Source organism: Mobula hypostoma, chromosome 3 (genome assembly GCF_963921235.1).
Source record: "Mobula hypostoma chromosome 3, sMobHyp1.1, whole genome shotgun sequence".
In the NCBI taxonomy this organism is placed as follows: Eukaryota; Metazoa; Chordata; class Chondrichthyes; order Myliobatiformes; family Myliobatidae; genus Mobula; species Mobula hypostoma.
The window spans coordinates 62,142,627-62,166,680 of NC_086099.1; the positions used below are offsets into that span (position 1 = coordinate 62,142,627).

General features: G+C 38.9%; 1 protein-coding gene across 2 annotated transcripts in view; it reads right to left on the reverse strand.

The window, feature by feature from the left end:
• Positions 1-5,211: 5,211 nt before the first annotated feature.
• Positions 5,212-24,054, reverse strand: part of ociad1 (OCIA domain containing 1) — a 30,852-nt gene continuing 12,009 nt past the window's right edge. The window contains exons 3-8 of one of the 2 annotated variants that reach the window (XM_063043162.1): positions 16,011-16,064; positions 15,876-15,923; positions 14,611-14,746; positions 13,761-13,849; positions 9,394-9,549; positions 5,212-6,624 (exon numbers count right to left, since the gene is read on the reverse strand). In XM_063043162.1, the coding sequence (XP_062899232.1) occupies positions 6,587-6,624; positions 9,394-9,549; positions 13,761-13,849; positions 14,611-14,746; positions 15,876-15,923; positions 16,011-16,064 (521 nt within the window). In that variant the 3' untranslated portion in view covers positions 5,212-6,586. Of the gene's footprint in view, positions 6,625-9,393; positions 9,550-13,760; positions 13,958-14,610; positions 14,747-15,875; positions 15,924-16,010; positions 16,065-24,054 lie in introns of both variants that reach the window. The other variant, XM_063043161.1, reaches the window with a different exon arrangement.

Consider the following 24,054-nt stretch of genomic DNA (forward strand, 5'->3'; position numbering starts at 1 on the left):
TACAGACTGAATCTACACAAACTTCCACGAAGGAAGAGGCACCATTGTGCCTTCCTACAAAAGGAACCAACTGAATCTACACAAACTTCCACGAAAGAAGAGGCACCATTGTGCCTTCCTACAAAAGGAACCTCACAAAAGGTGATGGATTCATTGTGTTTTCAAGATTAAAAGACTTGGGTGACAGCTTGATGGAACACCTCTTCCCAGTCCACCTTCACCCGTGATTACCAGTCATTTAAATTCCTTGGCATTCGTATATCAGAGAATCCATCTTGAGTCCAGCACATAGGTACGATCACAAAAGGTGATGGATTCACCTATTGTGAGGTAAAGCTCCCCCCCCCCACCCCAGTCATTGAAAACATCTACATGAAATGCTGTCATAGAAAACCAGCATCCATCATCAGGGATTCCACCAGTTAGGTCATGCTCTCTTCTCTCTGATGCCATCAGGTAGAGGGTACAAGTGCCAAGATCGAGATCAGTTGTTACCCCTCAGCCATCAGGCTTTTGGATAAAAAGGAATGGCTGCACTCACTTGCCCCATGGTTGAAATGTTCCCACAACCAATGATCTCACTTTGACTCTATCTTATGTTTGCATTATTCATTGCTATTTATTTACATTTGCACTTGCATAGTTTGTTGTCTTCTGCACTCTGGTTGATCTTTCATTGATCCTGTTACAGTTACTATTCTATAGATTTGCTGAGGATGCCCACAGGAAAATGAATCTCAGGGTTATATGTGGTGACATATATGTACTTCAATAATATTTACTTTGAACTTCGTGATTATACCTATGTGCTGGACCCAAGACAGATTCTCTGATATACCAATGCCAAGGAATTTAAATGACTGGTAATCATGTGCGAAGGTGTACTGGGAAGAAGTGTGCCATAAAGCTGTCACTCTTTTAATCTTGAAAACAAAGGACCCTACATCATGAGCATCGAATTCTATGGATTCTGGAATTGTCCTTGTGGTTTGAGGATAGCAAATATAACACTGTGGCGACCCACTTTCCAGCGCACTCGAACCAGCTCACGAAACAGCGCGCGCAGGCAGAGGGCCGGCCCCAAAAAAGGCGCCAGGCCATCTTCACCAGCGGGGGGAAAACTTGCGTGCGGGAAGGGTCTGCGAATATGCATTTCCCACAGCAGTCCTGCCCGGGGAGGGCGGGAACGGGAAGGCTTTAAAGGAGGCCGCAAAGTTTGAATAAACCTCTTTTTTTGCAACTACAACTCATCGACTACGTGTCGTTATTCTAACGCTGTGTGTAGCACACCGCTACAACACCACTACTTAAGAAAGCATAGATAGAGAAAACAGCGAACTATTGACCTCTTAACCAAACAGTACTGTTAGGGAAAACATTTTAATTGATATAAGATAAATAATGAAACACCTTGAACAAGATAATAGGATTCAGTAGAGCCAACAATTAACGACAGGAAAGTCATGCTTGTGATCTGTTGGAATTTTTTGACAATGCAGCTAGCAGAATAGTGAAGGGAGAACCAGCTAATATGATGCATTTGGATTTTAAGGAATTCCAAAAACTCCTGCATAATTAGTTGATCAGCAAGTTTAGAATCTATTGAATTGGGGGTAATGCACTGACATAAATTGAGTTCTGATAAAGGATCTCAGCTTGAAACATTAACTGTTTATTCTTCTCCGTATATGGCATTAGGCTACATGTGTTGTATACAAAATGCATTCTGCTACTTACCAGGTAGACCGACAATAATTTTCATACCCATAGTTTGTACTACCATGGAGCTGGGCAATAGGAATTTCATCATCTGCGGGTTCCTCTCCAAGCTGCATACCATCTTACATCGAACATAGAATAGTACAGCACAGTACAGGTCCTTCCGCCTACATTGTTGTGCCGACCCTCAAACCCTGCCTCCCATATAACCCCCCACCTTAAATTCCTCCATATACCTGTCTAGTAGTCTCTTAAATTTCACTAGTGTATCTGCCTCCACCACTGACTCAGGCAGTGTATTCCATGCACCAACCACTCTCTTGAGTAAAAAACCTTCCTCTAAAACAGCGGTCCCCAACCATCGGGCCGCAAAGCATGCACTACCGGGCCGCAAGGAAACGATACGAGTCAGCTGCATCTTTCCTCATTCCCTGTCACGCACTGAACTTGAACATAGGGTTGCTAACTGTCCCGTATTTGCCGGGACATCCCGTATATCGGGCTAAATTGGTTTGTCCCATAAGGGACCACCCTTCTCCCGTATTTCCCCCGCTAAGGTAGAGTGTTCCTATGAAACCTTTCGTGCTGAAATGGGGTGAAGCGAAGAAGCAATTACCATTAATTTATATGGGAAAAATTTTTGAGCGTTCCCAGACCCAAAAAATAACCTACCAAATCATACCAAATAACACATAAATCCGAAAATAACTCTAACATATAGTAAAAGCAGGAATGATATGATAAATGCACACCCTATATAAGGTAGAAATAATGTACGTATAGTAGTCGGGAAGATGAAGACAAAACCTATTTGTGAGGAAAAAAATCGGCACGTACACACATGCGCACACAGGTGCCCGCGCAAGGCTTCATGGTCATGGTAGTCTTTTCTGGGGTAAAGTGTCCTGGGATTTGACTGCTACTTTTGTCCTTTATTTGGGAGTGAGAAAGTTGGCAACCCTAACTGTAAAAGACATGTTGAGGTGAGTTTAACCCTACTTGAATGCCCCCCCCACCCCCGGGTCGGCCGGTCCGCAAGAAATTTGTCAATATTAAACCGGTCCGCCGTGCAAAAAAGGTTGGGGACCCTTGCTCTAATATCCCCCTTGATCTTCCCTCCCCTTACCTTAAAGCCATGTCCTCTTGTATTGAGCAGTGGTGCCCTGGGGAAGAGGCGCTAGCTATCCACTCTATCTACTCCTCTTAATATCTTATCTACCTCTATCATGTCTCCTCTCATCCTCCTTTTCTCCAAAGAGTAAAGCCTTAGCTCCCTTAATTTCTGATCATAATGCATACTCTCTATACCAGGCAGCATCCTGGTAAATCTCCTCTGTACCCTTTCCAATGCTTCCATATCCTTCCTATAGTGAGGTGACCAGAACTGGACACAGTACTCCAAGTGTGGCCTAACCAGAGTTTTATAGAGCTGCATCATTACCTCGCGACTCTTAAACTCCATCCCTCGACTTATAGAAGCTAACACCCCATAAGCTTTCTTAACTACCCTATCCACCTGTGAGGCAACTTTCTGGGATCTGTGGACATGTACCCCCAGATCCCTCTGCTCCTTCCACACTACCAAGTATCCTGCCATTTACTTTGTACTCTGCCTTGGAATTTGTCCTTCCAAAGTGTACCACCTCACACTTCTCCGGGTTGAACTCCATCTGCCACTTCTCAGCCCACTTCTGCATCCTGTCAATGTTTCTCTGCAATCTTTGACAACCCTCTACACTATCTACAACACCACCAACCTTTGTGTCATCTGCAAACTTGCCAACCCACCCTTCTACCCCCACATCCAGGTCATTAATAAAAATCATGAGAAATAGGGGTCCCAGAACAGATCCTTGTGGGACACCACTAGTCACAACCCTCCAATCCATATGTACTCCCTCCACCACGACCCCCTGCCTTCTGCAGGCAAGCCAATTCTGAATCCACCTGGCCAAACTTCCCTGGATCCCATGCCTTCTGACTTTCTGAATAAGCCTACCGTGTGGAACCTTGTCAAATGCCTTACTAAAATCCATATAGATCACATCCACTGCACTACCCTCATCTATATGCCCAGTCACCTCCTCGAAGAACTCTATCAGGCTTGGTTGACACGATCCGCCCTTCACAAAGCCATGCTGACTGTCCCTGATCAGACCATGATTCTCTAAATGCCCATAGATCCTATCTCTAAGAATCTTTTCCAACAGCTTTCCCACCACAGACATAAGGCTCACTGGACTATAATTACCCGGACTATCCCTACTACCCTTTTTTGAACAAGGGGACAACATTCGCCTCCCTCCAATCCTCCGGTACCATTCCCGTAGATAACGAGGACATAAAGATCCTACTCAGAGGCTCAGCAATCTCTTCCCTCGCCTCGTGGAGCAGCCTGGGGAATATTCCGTCAGGCCCCAGGGACTTATTCATCCTAATGTATTTTAATAACTCCAATACCTCCCCTCCCTTAATATCAACATGCTCCAGAACATCAACCTCACTCATATTGTCCTCAAGTTCCCTCTCATTGGTGAATACCGAAGAGAAGTATTCATTGAGGACCTCGCTCACTTCCACAGCCTCCAGGCACATCTTCCCACCTTTATCTCTAATCGGTCCTACCTTCACTCCCGTCATCCTTTTGTTCTTCACATAATTGAAGAATCCCTTGGGGGGTTTCCTTTACCCTATTCGCCAAGGCCTTCGCATGCCCCCTTCTTGCTCTCCTCAGCCCCTTAAGCTCCTTTCTTGCTACCCTATATTCCTCAATAGACCCATCTGATCCTTGCTTCCTAAACCTCATGTATCTGCCTTCTTCCACCTCACTAGATTTTCCACCTCACTTGTCATCCATGGTTCTTTCACCCTACCATTCTTTGTCATCTTCACTTTAACGTGTAAACATATCAATAACCATTGTAGTTACTGGGTCTAAACAATGAGAGTTCCCATCTTACAACATTACAAGAATACCATCACCAGAAAGAACTGCTGTGACTCAAACTGCAGTTACTCAAAGGTAATTAATGAAGGACTTCAACAGAAGCCTCACCAGTGGCTCTCAGGTTTCAAAAGAAAAATCATAGCAGATACATAAAACTTTGTTTTGAGATACTTAACAATTGAAATTGCATTTTCATTGGAAAGCTGGTCATTGGAGGGCAGACAGAAAATACTGCATAGCCTGCAGAGTAATTCCAGCATCTGTAGTGATAGAAATAAGATTAAATTTTCATTCTGATGGTCTTTCATCAGAACTGAGAACTTCTTAAGTCAGAAGCTAACTTTTTTCCCCTCATATGTATTCATAACAAATTGCTAATGCACTTAATGGCCCGTTAAGTACCATTGTTAATTTGTTACATCCCACTCCCTAAATATCCTAACTTCATTCTTTCTGCAAATATAGTTCTTCCAGCTAATTATGAAGTAAAAATTTGCATAGACTGAATGAAAGAACACCACTACGTTCAGTAAATATGACAGAAATAGCACGAGACATTTAATTGTTTGTAAGACTCAAATGTATAGTTACATCAGTAGTTACACTGTCATGAATATAATAAAACCTATCCATACTATCCTTTAGTCTTAACAGTCACATTTTTACAGATACTGATTGCAAAGTTTCAACGGTAAATCTGACTATCTTCCTTAGGCACAAATTAGTCAAATGACAAGTCCCCCTAGAGACACCTCCTTATATACCCTCTCGTGTGAGCAGGGCAATGAGTGGGGCTAAATGCTCAATATACTGAATTGTCTATTCTTGACTGGTTAATTTGAATCGGCCTTGTTTGGATTGGTCAATTTTTTAGGCCAAACCATCTTCAGGAATGTGTGGTCTCAGACTGGAGCTATCTCTACACTCTTAGAACCCACATTTAGGTCCCCCCACACGCTCCATCTCTAGTGATTCTCCAGTCTTTCTCTTGTAGACATTCTCTTCTTTGCCAAGGATGCTGGCCTCATCAAACCTTGGTCTACATAAGCATGACAGGCAGTGTTCAGCAATCCCACTTCATTCTACTCTCAAGTTTTTTAAGGCACTCTTATGTTTCGCTATCCTGCTCTTCAATGTCCTTCCAGTATCACCAATTTAGCATGATTTTAGAGGTATAGAGTAAACAACTCCCTGACACAGTTTGTTAGGCCTTCTAGGTGCCACTTTCAGTCTGTTTACCTTTTTAGGTGCTTCTTAGCCCTTTTCTAATTGTGACCTCACTTTTTGCTTTTAACTGGACACCATAAGTCTACCTTTTTAGTTGTTATAGCCAAGGCTTTGTTTCAAAACTGTCCATGAATAAATTGCATAGAACAGGAGATAAAGGAGATCCCATGGCTATTCATCAAATTAGAAAACTGTGCAAGACACAAAAGCTTCTGTAGTCAGTTATGGATATAATAAACAATGGAAACTATCATTTTAGTATAGTCCACTATTTTGGTTTAATTTGATGAACAACAGCAACATTTTTCAGAAATCATAGTAAATAATCATTTATATTAAGGTTATTCATTGCAGCTTTAAGCTAAAGGAATATTTTATTTTGTGAGTATTTTTCCTGTGGAAAACAATTTCATTGAGAAATGATTGCATGTGTTAACAAGAATATTTGTGGCAATTCTACAAGTCATAATTCTCATAACAAGAAACAGAATAGACAAGTCCTTGACTGGCATTACCAGCTTAGATTTACTATCAGTGACAGGCGAAGTGGATTCCAGTATAATGTACATCGTAATTTTTGTCATCTCATCTGTAGAGTATGAGTCCAGCTTTCCAGATTAAATAATGCTGAAGAGTATGGTGATAATAAATACTTATGGGTTTATTACAAGCTTATTGTTGTTGCTGTATTTCTTATTCGTCCCAGGCATCTCCATATTTGTTGGTTTTTGCTATGAGGAAAGACAATCAAAACACTGATTAGAATCAGGACAAGAAGCAGATTTAATATCACTGGCATCATGATATCACTAATATCATATGTCATGAAATTTGTTGTCAGCAGTACAGTGCAATAAATAAAAAAAACCATAAATTACAAAATATATATAGAAAAATTAAATAAATAGTGCAAAAAGAGAGAAATCAAAAATAGTGGGCCATTCAGAAATCAGACGGCAGAGGGTAGAAAGTGTTGAGAGTGTGTTTTCAGGCTCCTGTCTCTCCTCCTTGATGTTAGCAATCAGAAGGAGGCATGTTCTGAGTGAAGGGGGTCCTAAATGATGGCTGCGCCTTTCTGAGGCATCGCAAGATAAATGATAAAATTAACCTGTACATAAAAACTATAATATGTTTATACTCAGCTACAGATCCTCATGAGTATCCAATGATGAGTAACTCACCTGACAATGTAAAATCTTTCAAACAACTAAACAGGACAAGTCAGATAGCATATTCTCTACTCGATTGGTTAAGCAGAACTCTGTTAACTCCCAAATAGTTTTCATCTTCCAGGACAAAATAACCTGATTTGATTGGTAATCCATCCTCCACTGGCATACCGTATTAGCAGTGTGTACCATATTCCTAAATATGCTGTCGTTACTTGCTGGACTACTTTGATAACAGCTCCCATAATAGCAACAAATGGGAACATCACAAGTCACTTTGGAAGTGGATATATTACCAAATGATTACATCATATGCCAACCAAAATTCAAACAATTTGTTTAAACTAATTAAAAGAAATCTTAAATCTCCGTAGTACTTATCATTCCAATTTGGAACATATCATTTGTACAAACCCCATTTGCAGAAAAGTTGGGATATTTTCCAAAATGCAATAAAAACAAAAATCTGTGATATGTTAATTCACGTGAACCTTTATTTAACTGACAAAAGTACAAAGAAAAGATTTTCAATAGTTTTACTGACCAACTTAATTATATTTTGTAAACATACACAAATTTAGAATTTGATGGCTGCAACACTCTCAACAAAAGTTGGGACAGAGGCATGTTTACCATTGTGTTACATCACCTTTTCTTTTAATAACATTTTTTAATTGTTTTGGAACTGAGGATACTAAATGTAGTAGATTTGTAATTGGAAATTTTGTCCATTCTTGCTTGATATAAGACTTCAGCTGCTCAACAGTCCGTGGTCTCTGTTGTCTGATTCTCCTCTTCATGATGCTCCATTCATTTTCAGAGTCAATGGTACCTTCACATACATGCAACTCACCCATGCCGTGGGCACTGGTGCACCTCCATACCATCACAGATGCTGGCTTCTGCACCTTTCGCTGATAACAATCTGGATGGTCGTTTTCATCTTTGGCACGGAGAACTCGACTAGCTGAAATGTGGACTCATCTGACCACAGCACACAGTTCCACAGTCTTTCGGTCCATCTGAGATGAGCTCGGGCCCAGAGAACTTGCCGGTGTTTCTGCATACAGTTGATGTATGGCTTCCTCCTTGCGTAATACAGTTTCAAGTTGCATTTCTGGATGCAGCGACGGACTGTGTTGAGTGACAATGGTTTTCCGAAGTACCCTCGAGCCCAGTTGGCTATAATTGTCACAATAGCATGACAGTTTCTTAGACAGTGCCGCCTGAGGGCTCGAAGATCACGCGCATTCAACAGTGGTTTCCGACCTTGCCCTTTACGCACTGAGATGTCTCTGAATTCTCTGAATTTTTTCACAATATTATGTACTGTAGATGTTGAAAGACCTAAATTCTCTGCAATCTTGCGTTGAGAAATGTTCCTTTTGAACTGACGAATTCTCTCACGAATTTTGGCATATAGGAGTGAGCCACGACCCATCCTTGCTTGCAAAGACTGAGCCTTTGATGGACGCTACTTTATACCCAGTCATGATACCTCACCTGCTACCAATTAGCCTGTTTAATGTGGAGTCTTCCAAACCGGTGTTATTTGAATATTCTGTGCACTTTTCAATCTTATTTTAACTCTGTCCCAACTTTTGTTGAGTGTGTTGCAGCAATCAAATTCTAAATTTGTGTATGTTTACAAACTACTATTAAGTTGGTCAGTAAAAGTATTGAAAATCTTTTCTTTGTACTCTTGTCAGTTAAATAAAGATTCACATGAATTAACATATCACAGATTTTTGTTTTTATTGCATTTTGGAAAATATCCTAACTTTTCTGGAAATGGGTTTTGTACATATTTAGGTAATTCTCAATCAAACAATTATTGGGTTGCCACCATCATAAGGAACCTAGCTTTCATGTGAGGGTGCCACAGGAGCACAGTGGTTAGGGTGATGCTATTACAGCTTGGGGCGTTGGAGTTCACAGTTCAATTCCAGCGCAGTCTATAAGGATGTTGTTGTTGTAGGGTGCCACAGTAGCACAATGGTTAGCACGACATGATTACAGCGTGGCATGGAGTTCAGAGTTCAATTCCGGTACCGGCTGCAAGGAGTTTGTATGTTCTCCCTGTGACCGCGTGGGTTTCCTCCAGGTGCTCCGGTTTCCACCCACAGTTCAAAGATGTACCTGTTAGTAGGTTAATTGGTTAATGCAAGTTGTCCGGTGATTAGGCTAGGGTTAAATAGGTGGGTTGCTGGAAGGCACACTGCGTTAGACCCGAAGGGTCGATTCTGCGCTATCTTTCTAAAGAAAAAGCATCATGGGGAAAAGAAATATGGCCTTCCCATTCGCCCACAAAATAAATACATAACTGAGCACCTTTGTTGCCAGATATTCTCTGTGCAGTTGGTTTGTGCAGAGACTCTGCCTTTTGTGTAATCGTAACTTCATATTGCTCCCTATTTTTGTTTCTCAATTCATCATACGTCATTGGCTTTCTTTGAGGTTTTGATTCTTCACTCTCTGGAGCAGGTGCTATGATAAAAACGAAACAAACAAAACCACTTCAGATGAGATTAATGATCTGTACAGTATCCTTCAACATGCAGCAAAACAAGTCACAGTTTTACTTGCCTCATAAAATAAATGTTTTCATTTATAAAGCAGTTAAGTATCCTTGAACCTACATCTGCAGTGTAAATTGGTAGACTGTGGTCATGCTATCACCTGTAGAACATAACAGTGTCAGCCATGATGTAATTCTGCATGCTCAGGCAGAAATCCATACGAATATACTCTACTGTCAGAGATGCAAACACCAGAAAATCTGCAGATGCTGGAGTTTCAAGCAACACACATAAAAATTGCTGGTGAATGCAGCAGACCAGGCAGCATCTATAGGAAGAGGTACAGTCGACGTTTCGGGCTGAGACCCTTCATCAGGACTGACTGAAAGAACAGATAGTAAGAGATTTGAAAGTGGGAGGCGGAGGGGGAGATCCAAAATGATAGGAGAAGACAGGAGGGGGAAGGATGGAGCCAAGAGCTGGACAGGTGATAGGCAAAAGGGATATGAGAGGATCATGGGATGGGAGGCCTAGGGAGAAAGAAAGGGGGAAGGGGGGAAAACCCAGAGGATGGACACGGAGTATAGTGAGAGGGGGAGAACAAACAAATAAATAAATAAATAACGGTTGGGGTACGAAGGGGAGGTGGGGCATTAACGGAAGTTAGATAAGTCAGTGTTCATGACATCAGGTTGGAGGCTACCCAGATGGAATATAAGGTGTTGTTTCTCCACCCTGAGTGTGGCTTCACCTTGACAGTAGAGGACGCTGTGGATAGACATGTCAGAATGGGAATGGGACGTGGAATTAAAATGTGTGGCGACTAGAAGATCCTGCTTTCTCTGGTGGACAGAGCGTAGGTGTTCAGCGAAATGATCTCCCAGCCTGTGTCGGGTCTCGCCAATATATAGAAGGCCACATCGGGAGCACCGGACACAGTATATCACCCCAGCCAACTCACAGGTGAAGTGTCACCTCATCTGGAAGGACTGTCTGGGGCCCTGAATGGTAGTGAGGGAGGAAGTGTAAAGGCATGTGTAGCACTTGTTCCGCTTACAAGGATAAGTGCCAGGAGGGAGATCGGTGGGGAGGGATGGGGGGGTCGAATGGACAAGGGAGTTGTGTGGGGAGTGATCCCTGCAGAAAGCAGTGGCGGGGGGAGGGAAGGATGTGCTTAGTGGTGGGATCCCATTGGAGGTGGCGGAAGTTACGGAGCATTATATGTTGGACCCGGAGGCTGGTGGGGTGGTAGGTGAGGACAAGGGGAACCCTATTCCTAGTGGGGTGGGGGGAGGATGGGGTGAGAGCAGGTGTGCGTGAAATGGGAGAGATGCGTTTGAGAGCAGAGTTGATGGTGGAGGAAGGAGAGCCACTTTCTTTAAAAAAGGAGGACATCTCCTTCGTTCTGGAATGAAAAGCCTCATCCTGAGAGCAGATGTGGCAGAGACAGAGGAATTGCGAGAAGGGGATGGCATTTTTGCAAGAGACAGGGTGAGAAGAGGAATAGTCCAGGTAGCTGTGAGAGTCCGTAGGCTTATAGTAGACATCAGTAGATAAGCTGTCTCCAGAGATAGAGACAGAAAAATCGAGAAAGGTGAGGGAGGTGTCGGAAATGGACCAGGTAAACTTGAGGACAGGGTGAAAGTTGGAGGCAAAGTTAATGAAGTCAATGAGCTCAGCATGCGTGCAGGAAGCAGCGCCAATGCAGTTGTCGATGTAGCGAAGGAAAAGTGGGGGACAGATACCAGTATAGGCTTGGAACATGGATTGTTCCACAAAGCCAACAAAAAGGCAGGCATAGCTGGGACCCATAAGGGTGCCCATGACTACACCTTTAGTTTGGAGGAAGTGGGAGGAGCCAAAGGAGAAATTATTAAGAGTAAGGACAAATTCCACTAGACAGAGCAGAGTGGTGGTAGAGGGGAACTGGTTAGGTCTGGAATCTAAAAAGAAGTGGCGAGCTTTGAGACCTTCCTGGTGGGGGATGGAAGTATATAGGGACTGGACATCCATGACGAAAATAAAGCGGTGGGGGCCAGGGAACAGAATCATTGAAAAAATTCGGAGTGTGAAAAGTGTCACGGACATAGGTAGGAAGGGATTGAACAAGGGGGGATAAAACAGTGTTGAGGTATGCAGAGATGAGTTCAGTGGGGCAGGAGCAAGCTGAGACAATGGGTCTACCTGGACAGGCAGGTTTGTGGATCTTGGGTAGGAAGTGGAAACCGGAAGTGCGGGGTGTGGGAACTGTAAGGTTGGTAGCAGTGAATGGGAGATCCCCTGAGCGGATAAAGTTGGTGATGGTGTGGGAGACAATGGCCTGGTGCTCCTGGGGCTCCACTTAGTACGGTCAGAGAGACTTGTTTTGTAGCATATTAACATTTAAAAGCTGAAAACCAGTTTGGCAAATTTCCCAGCATACTGCAGTTCATGGAACTTTAGTCATTAACAAGAACTTTTTTAGTACACAAGATCTTCTTGTAAAATTGTATCAGATGGTACACCTTAAAACAGATGTGGACATTACAGAAAAATGAGTGAATTGAAAGTACAGGACAGCAGGACTGCAATAATTATTCTTTATATCACATTGTATACCAGGAACATTCCATGCTTTCTCATAAAATCGTAAATGAACAGCTTTGAATTCTGTCTATCACGTGCTTAAATTACACAGCACAATATATAGAAGTTTCGTCTGGTAAGACACCAAGTACAATGGGCAAGGGGTGAAGAGGAGAAAACAGGCAGCGAGTAGGGGCAAGGGATGAGTGAGAAAGGAAACAGCAAAAACATATGGAGAGAAAGGAAAAAAATCCAAAACTCAGGAACTGCTTTCCCGGTGATTTAATTAGGCTGGAAATTAATGTTTTGATAGTATTGATGAGCCAGTCAAAATTTAAATCAAACAAGAATGTCTGATGGCTTCCTACATTTCGGAAGAGAATGATTCAATGGAATTTGGTGGCAAAGCAATGGAAGCATGGCAAGTACTGTTCAAAGGGTAGGTGATGGAGCAGAAGATGAATACTGAATGATGGTACACATTGCTTAAAGTTGAAATAGAATAATTATCGAGGAACATTTATGGGTAAGAAAATGAAAGAATCTTAGAGGCAGCCATGGTCTAGCATTGAGTGATAACTCAAAGAGGATTTGGGATGATAGGCTTCAGGTTCTGCTTGCACTAAATTCCCATGCATGGTAATGTGGCTCAGAGCCAGTTGTGGCAGACTCTGGCTAGTTTCCAAATAAGAATATTTAAAAATTGACTTCCTATGTGATTATGTAGCTTTATAAAAAATCTATACACAAGATAAGGAAAGATAATACAAAATTAGTCATAAATATTGAGTTTTAATTGAAGAGCAATGCTAATACTGCTACTTTAGCTACGCAGAACTATTCAACTGGAAATGCCAAAATGTTAGGTCCTTGATCCAGGAATGTCTTTGAAAATTTATAAAATCCTTTAGTAGACTAGTGAAAACTATATTATGTATACATTAATTTCTTAGACATAAAACTTTTTTGAATAAAGGGAGTATTCCTGTGAACATCTCCAGTCACATAAATAAAATTATCAAAATGTATTGACTTCAAAAAGTTTAAAATTACATTAAATATCTTTAAAAATATTAGATCTAACCATTAAAAAGTGTGCCATAAATCTAATGCTTTCAAAATTTCTACATCTATTAACTGCAAAATTGTTTTACATCAAGGAATATGCACATCACCCTGTACTTTCAAATATCATGAGGCTTGAGTTGACAAACAAGAACTGATATCATTTATTTTAAACAGAAGCTTCTACCTTACAATATTTAAACTGTAATCATCTTGAGCAAAGTCTGTCAAGCAGTTATTTGATTGTGAATTTCTATCTGAAGCTTCCAGTTTAATGGTTTCCTTTAGTAGTCCATTTTAAAATATTTGTGGACTGGCACATATAGTTTCAAAAGTATCATGAAATGCATAAGGATGCCCCAGAAATGACAGCTAAACAAAAAATAAAATTTTTAAAAATCAACAAAATTTAAAGACGTTATCCAAAAGAAATATTTTGCCTTGAGATAAAAATATCAGAGGCTAAAATGAAATTAAAATGATTAAGTTTGCTAAGTGATTGAATTACCCTTCAAAATGATGTGTTAACAGAAGTACAAAAAAGATCACCTGGAGCACTGACAATTCCTGTAGGAGCTGACTCACTTAGTGTAGAACTGAATGGAACAGACTCGTAGTTGGACTCTGGAGAACTGTAGCTGTAATCAGAGTAAGGGCTATTTATGTCATGTTGAAAGGTTGAAGTAGAAGGTAAAGTTTGATGCTCTCCAGTGCTCTCTGAAAAGTCAGACTTTGGATATGAATACCTGCAATACAAAATGTTTAAATTTCACTAGAAAATCCAATCTATATTTCAAGCCAAAATTAGCCAGTGAAAAGAAATATTCTCACCCACATGTTTATGAGAAAACAATGAATAGGCATGTGTACAATTCATGAAAAAAATTTAAACTATTGTTATTGTGTTTTATACTGCATGGTATTCATTTGATATCCAATTGCAAGGTAACAGCACAAAACAAGACTTGCTTGACAGAGTAGCAAATCTTTGTGACATGATACCATGAACAAGTCTGATAATCAGTCTTCCTACCTTTACTACTGAAGAGAGCCATCAATTCTTTAATAATACAAATTAATATGAAAATTACATTACAGTCTTTCAGAAGTTAAAACTGCATCATCCATTACAAAAACATTTCAGCAATCTTATGGTTTGTTTGATACCTACTTCTGTAATCATTAGGAAAAACAGTCAGTTATACAGTTTCCCTGGTGGTCAAGGGACTGCATTTGCTGTTCTCAGAAATAGCAAACATTGAATAGATTTTAACAATGTATAGTATTTCTCAAAGAACAAAATTTCCTTGCAGCAATTCACATTAAGAATATTCAATTGCAACCTATAAATAAGTTATATAACTATTCCTTTAAAATACACAGAATAATGGTAACTGACTGATGCTGATGTGAAAATCTTCTACGTCCTTGCCGCAGAGCTTCTCCGAGTGGCGAATTCTCCAGTCTCATGAACTTTTCTTGGCACGTTCTCATGTAGGAAATCTTTCCTACAAGGTAGCCACAAATACCAGCAACTGAGAAGGGAATGAGTTGAATTTGAATTGAATTGACTTTATTTCTTACATCCTTCACATACATGAGGAGTAAAAATCTTTATGTTACATCTCCGTCTAAATGCGTAATCATAGTAATTTATAATAAATAGAACAGTCATTGTAACATAGAAATACACTCAAATCAGTGTGAGTTAATCAGTCTGATGGCCTGGTGGAAGAAGCTGTCCTGGAGCCTTTGTTCTTGGCTTTGATACTGTGGTATCATTTCCCAGATGGTAGCAGTAGGAATAGATTGTGGTTGGGGTGACTTGGGTCCCCAATCATCTTTCGGGCCCTTTTTATACACCTGTCTTTGTAAATGTCCTGAACCTTGGGAAGTTCACAACTACAGATACGCTGGGCTGTCCGCACCACTCTCTGCAGAGTCCTGCGATTAAGGGAGTTCCCATACCAGGCCGTGATGCAGCCAGTCAGGATGCTCTCAATTCTGCCCCTGTAGAAAGTTCTTTGAATTTGGGGGCCCTTACTAACTTCCTCAACCGTCTGAGGTGAAAGAGGTGCTGTTGTGCCTTTTTCACCGCAAAGCTGGTGTGTACAGACCATGTGAGGTCCTTGGTGATGTGGATGCCGAGGAACTTGAAGCTGTTTATCTACTCAATCCCAGATCCATTGATGTCAACAGAAGTTAGCCTGCCTCCATTCCTCCTGTAGTCCACAACCAGCTCCTTTGTTTTTGCGACATTGAGGGAGTGGTTGTTTTCTTGAAACCACTGTGTCAGAGAGATGACTTCTTCCCTGTAGGCTGCCTTGTTATTGTTTGACATTAGCAATCAATGTAGTGTCATCAGCAAATTTAATCAGTAATTCTGGGCATACCAGTTTAGGAAGCGTCAGCTTAGTAGAGGGGACATATTGTACAATATGCACCAAAGCAGTATCAAGACTGAAAGTCTTCAGTTCCACAGATAAACTATGATCTCTTTCCCCTAAATATAAAAGTCTAATTACTTTGTTATCTGTATGATGTGACTATTGACTTTGACAGATTGCTAGAAATCTCCAAGCAGATGAACTAGATCAGCATAAGGTATACCAATTACAAACTAGTTTCACCAAAGCTTAAGAAATGAATACTAACTTCACTCACATGCAACTTTTGGGATAGATCCAAAACGAGTTGAAGTAGAAAGGATTCCTAAACAGAAAAAAAAACACAAAATTAAGTCAACCAATCAGGAAGAAAATAATTTTAAGCATAAAGTTTAAAGGTTTAAAGGTTTACCTCTAGAAATGAGAACTTGAGTTATCAGCATACTCGTCCCAGCAAAAGGTAGTGCTGTAAATAATATTAAAAGTTGAATTATTGGGGAGAGACTTCCGGTAGCGCTCATGGAGTGAAGTCGCGTTCTTGACTCGCTCCATTACCTCTGAGTTTTTTCTCTCTATGGTCAGCTATACTTTAATTAACTATTAAGGCATCAATTTTTACAATACTTTGAATTAAACTGAATTCTCTGACAATTGGATGATACTGAGATCGGCTATGTCTAAGAACGGGAAAGACGGCAAGGATGGTAAACCTCCGGTTAAACCGAAAGCTACGGATCTCCCTCCGACTGAATCACCGGTGACTTTGAAAGCGATATCGGAGTTAATTCAGAGGGAAATTTCAACCTCTGTTAGGGAGATGATTCGTACAGAAATTATGGGCTTTGTTAAAGACCTGATTCATACGGAAATCTCAACTAAGTTCCAGAAAATTGCCGATTTAATTGATAAGATGCAAACATGTATTGCGGAACATCAGTCGGCTATATCTGATCTTCAAAAATCCGCGCAACAAAGTGAGCTTAAGATGGGGAAAGTCGAAGAAACAATTAATGTAATGAAGAAGAAACTTGACTTTTTGACTTTTAAAAACTCTGACTTGGAATCTAGAATGCGACGGCAGAATTTACGAATGATTGGCGTCAGGGAAGCCGTGGAAGCTAACAACCCTATGAAATATTTCTCCCAACTTTTAAAAGATGCATTCCCTACTGTATTTCCTGACCAACCACCGCTACTGGATCGTGTTCACAGAATCCCATCATACTCGTCTAGGTCAGATAGACCTAGGCATGTTATCTTACGTTTTCATTATTTTCAAGACAAGGAGAGACTGTTTCGATTCGCTCGATCTAAAGGTTTCATTGATTTTTCGGATCTTAAGTTCCGATTCGTGGAAGATTTCAGTAAACCAATCTGGGACCAACGGGTCCGTTACAGATCCGTGATGTCGGAATTCTATAAGATGGATTTAAGACCAGCGCTGCTGTACCCTGCACGTCTAAGGATTCGCATGTTAGATGGAGCCCTTCGTTTTTTTGATTCTCCATCGGATGCCCAGAGTTATCTGGATCAACTTTCATCTTCAACATCTTAATTGCCTTTTTTTAATTTTCTCCGTTGATCGGAGGCTGTGAATTGGTTGGTTTTAACTTTTCTATGCCCTATTTGGGCAGAAAAGTTTACTTTCGATTTCTTAATATGGCTGCTAAACTTTCTTTTTAACTGCGTCATTTCTTTCTTTTCCCAGGGGATTCTGGGTGGTTACTTCCCTTTTGTCATCTTACGTATTTCCTGTGCGGCCTTAAATTTTGTAGTTTTTTTTTAAATTTTATTCTGTTTTGCTTTTTATAATCATTTTATGTTAATAATCCTATTTTTTTTTGTTGCTGTGTCTATTCATGAGTTTGAGGTTTATTGTGGTTTTTTTTTAATATATACTTTCCGGCTTTTGTTCTGTTCTGTGTGTATTTTAATTGAGCTAACTTTTTTTTACTTATTTTTTTACTGTTTTACAATTAGCTGACCCTTTTCATATTTATACCTTTTTTTTAGGGAGCGTATACCGGAAGTCATGGGGGTAGTTTTAGCGCTTGCTTCTTTCTGGCGGGTCTGCTTTAGATTTCGCCTTGGGGTCTTGGGGGGGGGGGTGGTGGGTCGGGGCTTCACGTTTTAGTTTGTTTCTTTTTGGGCTATATACATTATTGAAGTATTGGTTGCGTCCTTTTCCCCGGTATCTTTTGTATGTTCTGTTTCCTCTCCGGGTTTGTGGGTCGCGCCTATTGTCAATCCTCCTTGTTATGGGTTGACTTTAGGATTTATGGAGTCTATTATTAATTTTGTCTCCTGGAATACTAATGGTCTTAATCATCCTATTAAAAGGAAAAAAGTTTTTAAAGTGTTCCGGAGACTTAAAGCACAAATTTTATTTTTACAAGAGACCCATGTACGGAGGGGGGACAGACTACGTTTTTTCAAATTCTGGAAGGGACAACAATTTCATTCGAACTCCAATGCTAAGATTCGAGGCGTCTCTATTTTTATAGACTCCTCAGTTACTTTTATACAACAGGATATTATCTCTGATCCGAATGGTAGATTTTTACTGGTTAGTGGTTTACTATTTAATAAAAAAGTAGTTTTGGTTAATGTTTATGCTCCTAATATGGATTGTCCGGAATTTTATAAATCATTGTTTGATCAGTTTCCGAATTTGAACGAGTTTTCATTGATTTGGGGCGGAGATCTTAATACCTGTTTATCTCCAGCTTTGGACCGTTCGGCTCCTTTACGGACTTTACCTAATAAATCTGCAAATTTGATTAATTTTTTCCTTTCTGATTCTGGGTCGACGGACATTTGGCGTTTTCTGCATCCTCAGGAAAAAGATTTTTCCTTCTTTTCACATGTTCATCATTCCTATTCAAGAATTGATTATTTTTTCATTGATTCTCGTCTCATTCCTTCAGTGATTAAATGTGATTATGATTCTATAACCATTTCGGATCATGCTCCACTTAAGCTTTCTATTAAAATTATGGCCAATATACCAAACAATAGACAATGGCGTTTTAATTCGCTGTTGCTTCAGGACTCGGACTTTGTTAATTTTATGAATGAACAGATTGAGCTTTTTTTTACAATTAACCATACAGAAGATATTTCGGTTAACACTCTTTGGGACACTTTTAAAGCCTATATTCGGGGTCAGATTATTTCGTATTCCGTTGCTTTGAGGAAGAAACAGAAGCAGGAGGAGATGGTAATTGTGGACAAGATTAAAGAAATTGATAAGAAATATGTTATGGCTCCTTCTGAGGAGCTATACAAACAAAGAACTGAACTTCAAATGGAACACAGTTTACTACTCTCGTCCTCGATTGTAAACCAATTAAAGAAAACAAGAAGTGATTTTTATGTTCACAGTGATAAAATTGGCAAGCTGCTGGCTAATCAATTGAAATCTAATTATGTTAAATCTCAAATCAATCAGATTTATAACCAAAATGATCGATTGATATTGGATCATGTGGGGATTAATCAAACCTTTTGTGATTTTTATTCTTCTTTATATCAATCAGAGTCTCCTCGAGATTCTAAATATATGAATGATTTTTTAGATAAGTTAGACTTCCCTCAGATTTCACAGGATATGTCTTCTTTATTAGATACTTCCATTACAATGGATGAGATTAAGAATGTTATTTTTTCTATGAATCTGGGGAAAGCTCCTGGCCCTGATGGGTTTACCGTTGAATTTTATAAATGTTTTGCTTCTTTATTGATTCCTTGGCTCTATAAGGTTTTTGAGGCTTCTTTGAAACTTGGTAAACTTCCGGAATCTTTTAATAGAGCATCAATTTCTTTAATACTAAAGAAGGATAAAGACCCTGCTCAATGCGCATCTTATAGACCAATATCTTTATTAAATGTTGATTCTAAAGTTTTTTCTAAGTTATTAGCAAATAGACTAGAAAAAGTACTTCCTTCTATTATTTCGGAAGACCAAACGGGTTTTATTAAAGGTCGTTACTCTTTTTATAATATTCGTACATTGTTAAATATCGTTTATACTCCCTCACAAAATGTTCCTGAGTGTGTTATTTCTTTAGATGCCGAGAAAGCTTTTGATAGAGTAGAATGGCCTTATTTATTTAAGGTGCTTGAAATGTTTAATTTTAGCTTGAAATTTATATCCTGGATTAAACTGTTATATCACTTCCCTGTAGCCTCGGTTCGTACTAACTCCTTAAACTCACCTTTTTTTCCTCTCTTTCGTGGTACTCGACAAGGCTGTCCTCTTAGTCCCCTATTATTTGATATTGCATTAGAACCTCTTGCAATTGCTATTCGAGAATCTTCAAATATTACTGGGATAACTCGGGGATTAAAGTCCCATAAATTATCACTCTATGCTGATGATTTACTTTTATATATTTCTAATCCTGAGAGATCCATTCCTGCTGTTTTAGAGTTATTAGCACAATTTGGTCTTTTCTCAGGTTATAAATTAAATCTTAGTAAGAGTGAACTTTTTCCGATTAATAAACATCTTCCCTTATATTATAAATTTCCATTTAAATTGATTAATAATTACTTTTCATATCTTGGGATTAAAATTACTTGTAAACATAAAGATTTATTTAAGACTAACTTTTTACCATTAATAGACCATATTACTCAACTTTCATCTAAATGGTTTCCCTTATATTTAACTTTGATTGGTCGTATTAATGCAGTTAAGATGTTTTTTTTGCCAAAATTTTTATATGTGTTTCAGGCATTACCAATTTTCGTTCCTAAATCTTTTTTTGATAAAGTTGACTCTAAAATTTCTTCATTTATTTGGCAGAATAAGAATCCGAGACTGGGTAAAATACATTTACAGAAAGCTAAGAGAGATGGAGGTTTAGCATTACCTAACTTTAGATTTTATTATTGGGCTATTAATATTCGACATATGAAATTTTGGTTACTTGACCGGGACATACTATCTATTCCTAAATGGGTAGCATTGGAATTACAATCTGTTCAGGGTTATACACTTGGTTCTATTTTAGGTTCCTCTCTTCCTTTTGATTCGAAACGCCTTAAGCAGGTCTCTAACCCGATAGTTAAATATGCTTTGCGCATTTGGTTTCAATTCAGAAAATTTTTTGATCTTAATCAATTCGGGTTAGCGATTCCTATTTTAGGTAACATATTTTTTCCTCCCTCTTTTACGGATCGCGCTTTTCAAACTTGGAAGACTAAGGGTATTTTACGGTTTTTGGATTTATTTTTAGATGGTTCCCTTATGTCTTTTGAACAATTATCTAATAAATATAACTTATCAAGAATACATTTTTTTAGATATTTACAAGTTAGAAATTTCCTAAGTACTATACTTTCTTCCTTTCCAATGCTTCCTCCTATATATATTTTAGATTCGATAATTAACCTTAATCCATGTCAGAAAGGTGCATCGGCTATGATTTATAATATTATTATGAAACTTAGGAAAGCTCCATTTGATAAGATTAGGGTAGATTGGGAACAGGAATTGGGGCTTACCATTTCTGTGGATGATTGGGGGCAGATTTTACAATTAGTTAATACTTCCTCTATTTGTGCTAAACATTCCCTAATTCAATTTAAAGTGGTTCATAGAGCACATATGTCCAAAGATAAGTTAGCGCGTTTTTACTCGCATATTAATCCTTTCTGTGATAGATGTTCGGGGCAGATAGCCTCTTTAACTCATATGTTTTGGTCTTGCCCTACTTTGGAAACTTTTTGGAGAGATATTTTCAATATTATTTCTAAGGTATTAAATATAGATATCTCTCCTCACCCTATTACTGCTATCTTTGGACTACCTAAAATTTCTAGTAATCTTTCCCCTTCAGCCCGTAGAATGATTGCATTTCTTACTTTAATAGCGAAAAGATGTATTTTACAACATTGGAAAGAGCTTAATGCTCCAACTACCTTTTTTTGGTTTTCTCAGACGATTTTATGTTTGAATCTGGAGAAAATTAGAAGTAACCTTTATGATTCTTCATTTAAATTTGAACAGATTTGGGGACCTTTTATTCGATATTTTCATTTAATGTAATATTTACCCTTCTTGTTTTTTTTTCACTGTTTTAATGGAGGTCGGGATTGAGGACGTGATTTTAAGTTTAACTCTGTTTGGTTTCAAGTTAGCCCATTGCTTTGCTTTGCTTTTAGTTAGTTGCACGGTGGGTTTTTTTTTTGGGGTTTTTTTTTTCTTTTTTTTTCCATTGATATATATAAAATCTAGTATACTATTATGTTATCTTGGTTTCTTATGCTTAAATTACATTGTTTGTAGTATTTTTTTTTTGGTATTGTTATCTTTTGGAATTTTATTATACTTTAACATTGTATTAATGTTTATATGGCTTACCTTTTTTGTATACTTACTCAATAAAAAGATTTAAAAAGAAAGAAAGAAAAGTTGAATTATTGTTTTATTACGAATTGACTGTGCAAAGTTACAGCTCTAATTCAATAATAGATATTTCTAGCATAATTTTGATGACTCATTTTGTTAAAATATTAATGCAACCCAGAGTACAAGGTGAAATTCCAGAGAGAAAGATGATATTTAAGAAGTTTATTCACCAGTAAGATGTTTAAAATTAGTTTGGTTCTACATGGTCCATAGCTGTTTATGGCACATGAATGCACTGTACATAATTGTGTTGTCAATTTGACAAAATGTAATTTTTGATGTTATTTGAAATACTGGACTTCAGGAAAGAACATTGCATACAAAATTCTGAAAACTTCCATCTAATTTACAGAATGCAAGACCTAATTTATTAATGGAAAACTAATCTAGACATGGGATTGCAATCTTGTATGAAAACTGGAAACGTGAATTGCTAATAACTGTGTTTGTATCAAATCCAGCATTGCAGAAAGCACTTTGCAGGTAAGTGTAGCCACAAGTGCACTACTGCAAAAGGAAAATTTGCTGGACATTTTGAACACAAGACACCTAACATAAAATAAACAGATAATTTGTTTTAGTGAAGTCAACTGAAGATAAAGTTTGACCAACATACTAGAACTTCCTTCCGTGTGTCTTATACACCATGAATCCCTAATAAGACACTAATAATAGATTATATTGAACCTCATTTGAATAAATGGCAGTACTCTCAGTATGGCATTACTTACTGTATTAGCCTGATGTATTTGTTCAAGCTTTTGGAAATGACCAATCTACCTAATTGAAAAGTAAAAAATACTAGCACCGAACCTTAAAAGGTCTCTCAGCTGCAAAATAGAAAGTTTTCAAAATCTCAGTTTGTAGAATCAATAGAACTAAACTTTGTTAAAGTAAACCAACCACATTTAAATTGCTAGAAACACTGTGCACACAGTGAAGAGAGGAGTAACAGAGCAACATTTCAGATCAGAATCAGCATCAAGTTTGATATCACTGGCATATGTCTTGAAATTTGTTGCTTTGCGGCGCCAGCACATTGCCATACGTATATTGTAACACTATAAATTACAATAAGTACATAGTAAAAAAGGAAAATTAAATTAAATAAGTAGTGTAGAAAGAGAGGAAAAAATACTGAGTTATTGTACAGGAGTTTATTGTCCATTCAGAAATCTGATAGTGGAGGGGAAGAAGCTGTTCCTGAAATGTTGAGTGTCTGTCTTCAGACTCCTGTATCTTCCCCTTGAGGGCATGTCTTGGGTGACAGGGGTCCTTAATGATGCAGCCACCTTTTTGAGGTATTGCCTTTTGAAGGTATCCTGGATACTAGGGAGGCTAGTGCCCAGGATAGAGCTGGCAGAGTTCCCAACTTTCTGCAGTTTATTCCAATCCTGTGCATGCCAGACAGTGATGCAACCAGTTAGAATGCTCTCCACAGTATACCTGTAGAAATTTGCAAGTCTTTGGTGACATACCAATTCTCCTCAACCTCCAAATGAAATATAGCAACTGTCATGCCTTCTTGTAATTGCATCAAAATGTTGGGCCCAGGATAGATCATCAGAGATGTTGACACCCAGGAACTTAAAACTGCTCACCCTTTCCTCTCTTCTGATTCCCTAGTGAGGACTGGCGTGTGTTTCCTTGACTTCCCCTTTCTGAAGACCACAACTAATTCCCGGTCTTACTGACTTTGAGTGCAAGGTTGTTGTTGTGACACCACTCAACCATCTGACCTACCTCATTCAAACCTTGCAATTCAGTCTACATTCTTGTGAAATGTTTCTACGTTCTCTCTAAGCTTCCTATACTGTGGTGACCATAACTACACATAATACTGCAAGTGCAACCTAACCAACGTTTCATACAACATTAACACAACCTTCCAACGCTTAATCAATACTTTGGCTGATAAAGGCAGCATGATATGTGCTATCCAACTTAATCCTAGGTTTCTCTGTTCAGCAACACTCCCCAGGGCCATTCCATTTCCCATGTCATTCCTGCCCTGGTTTAACACTTGCCCAAGTTAAAT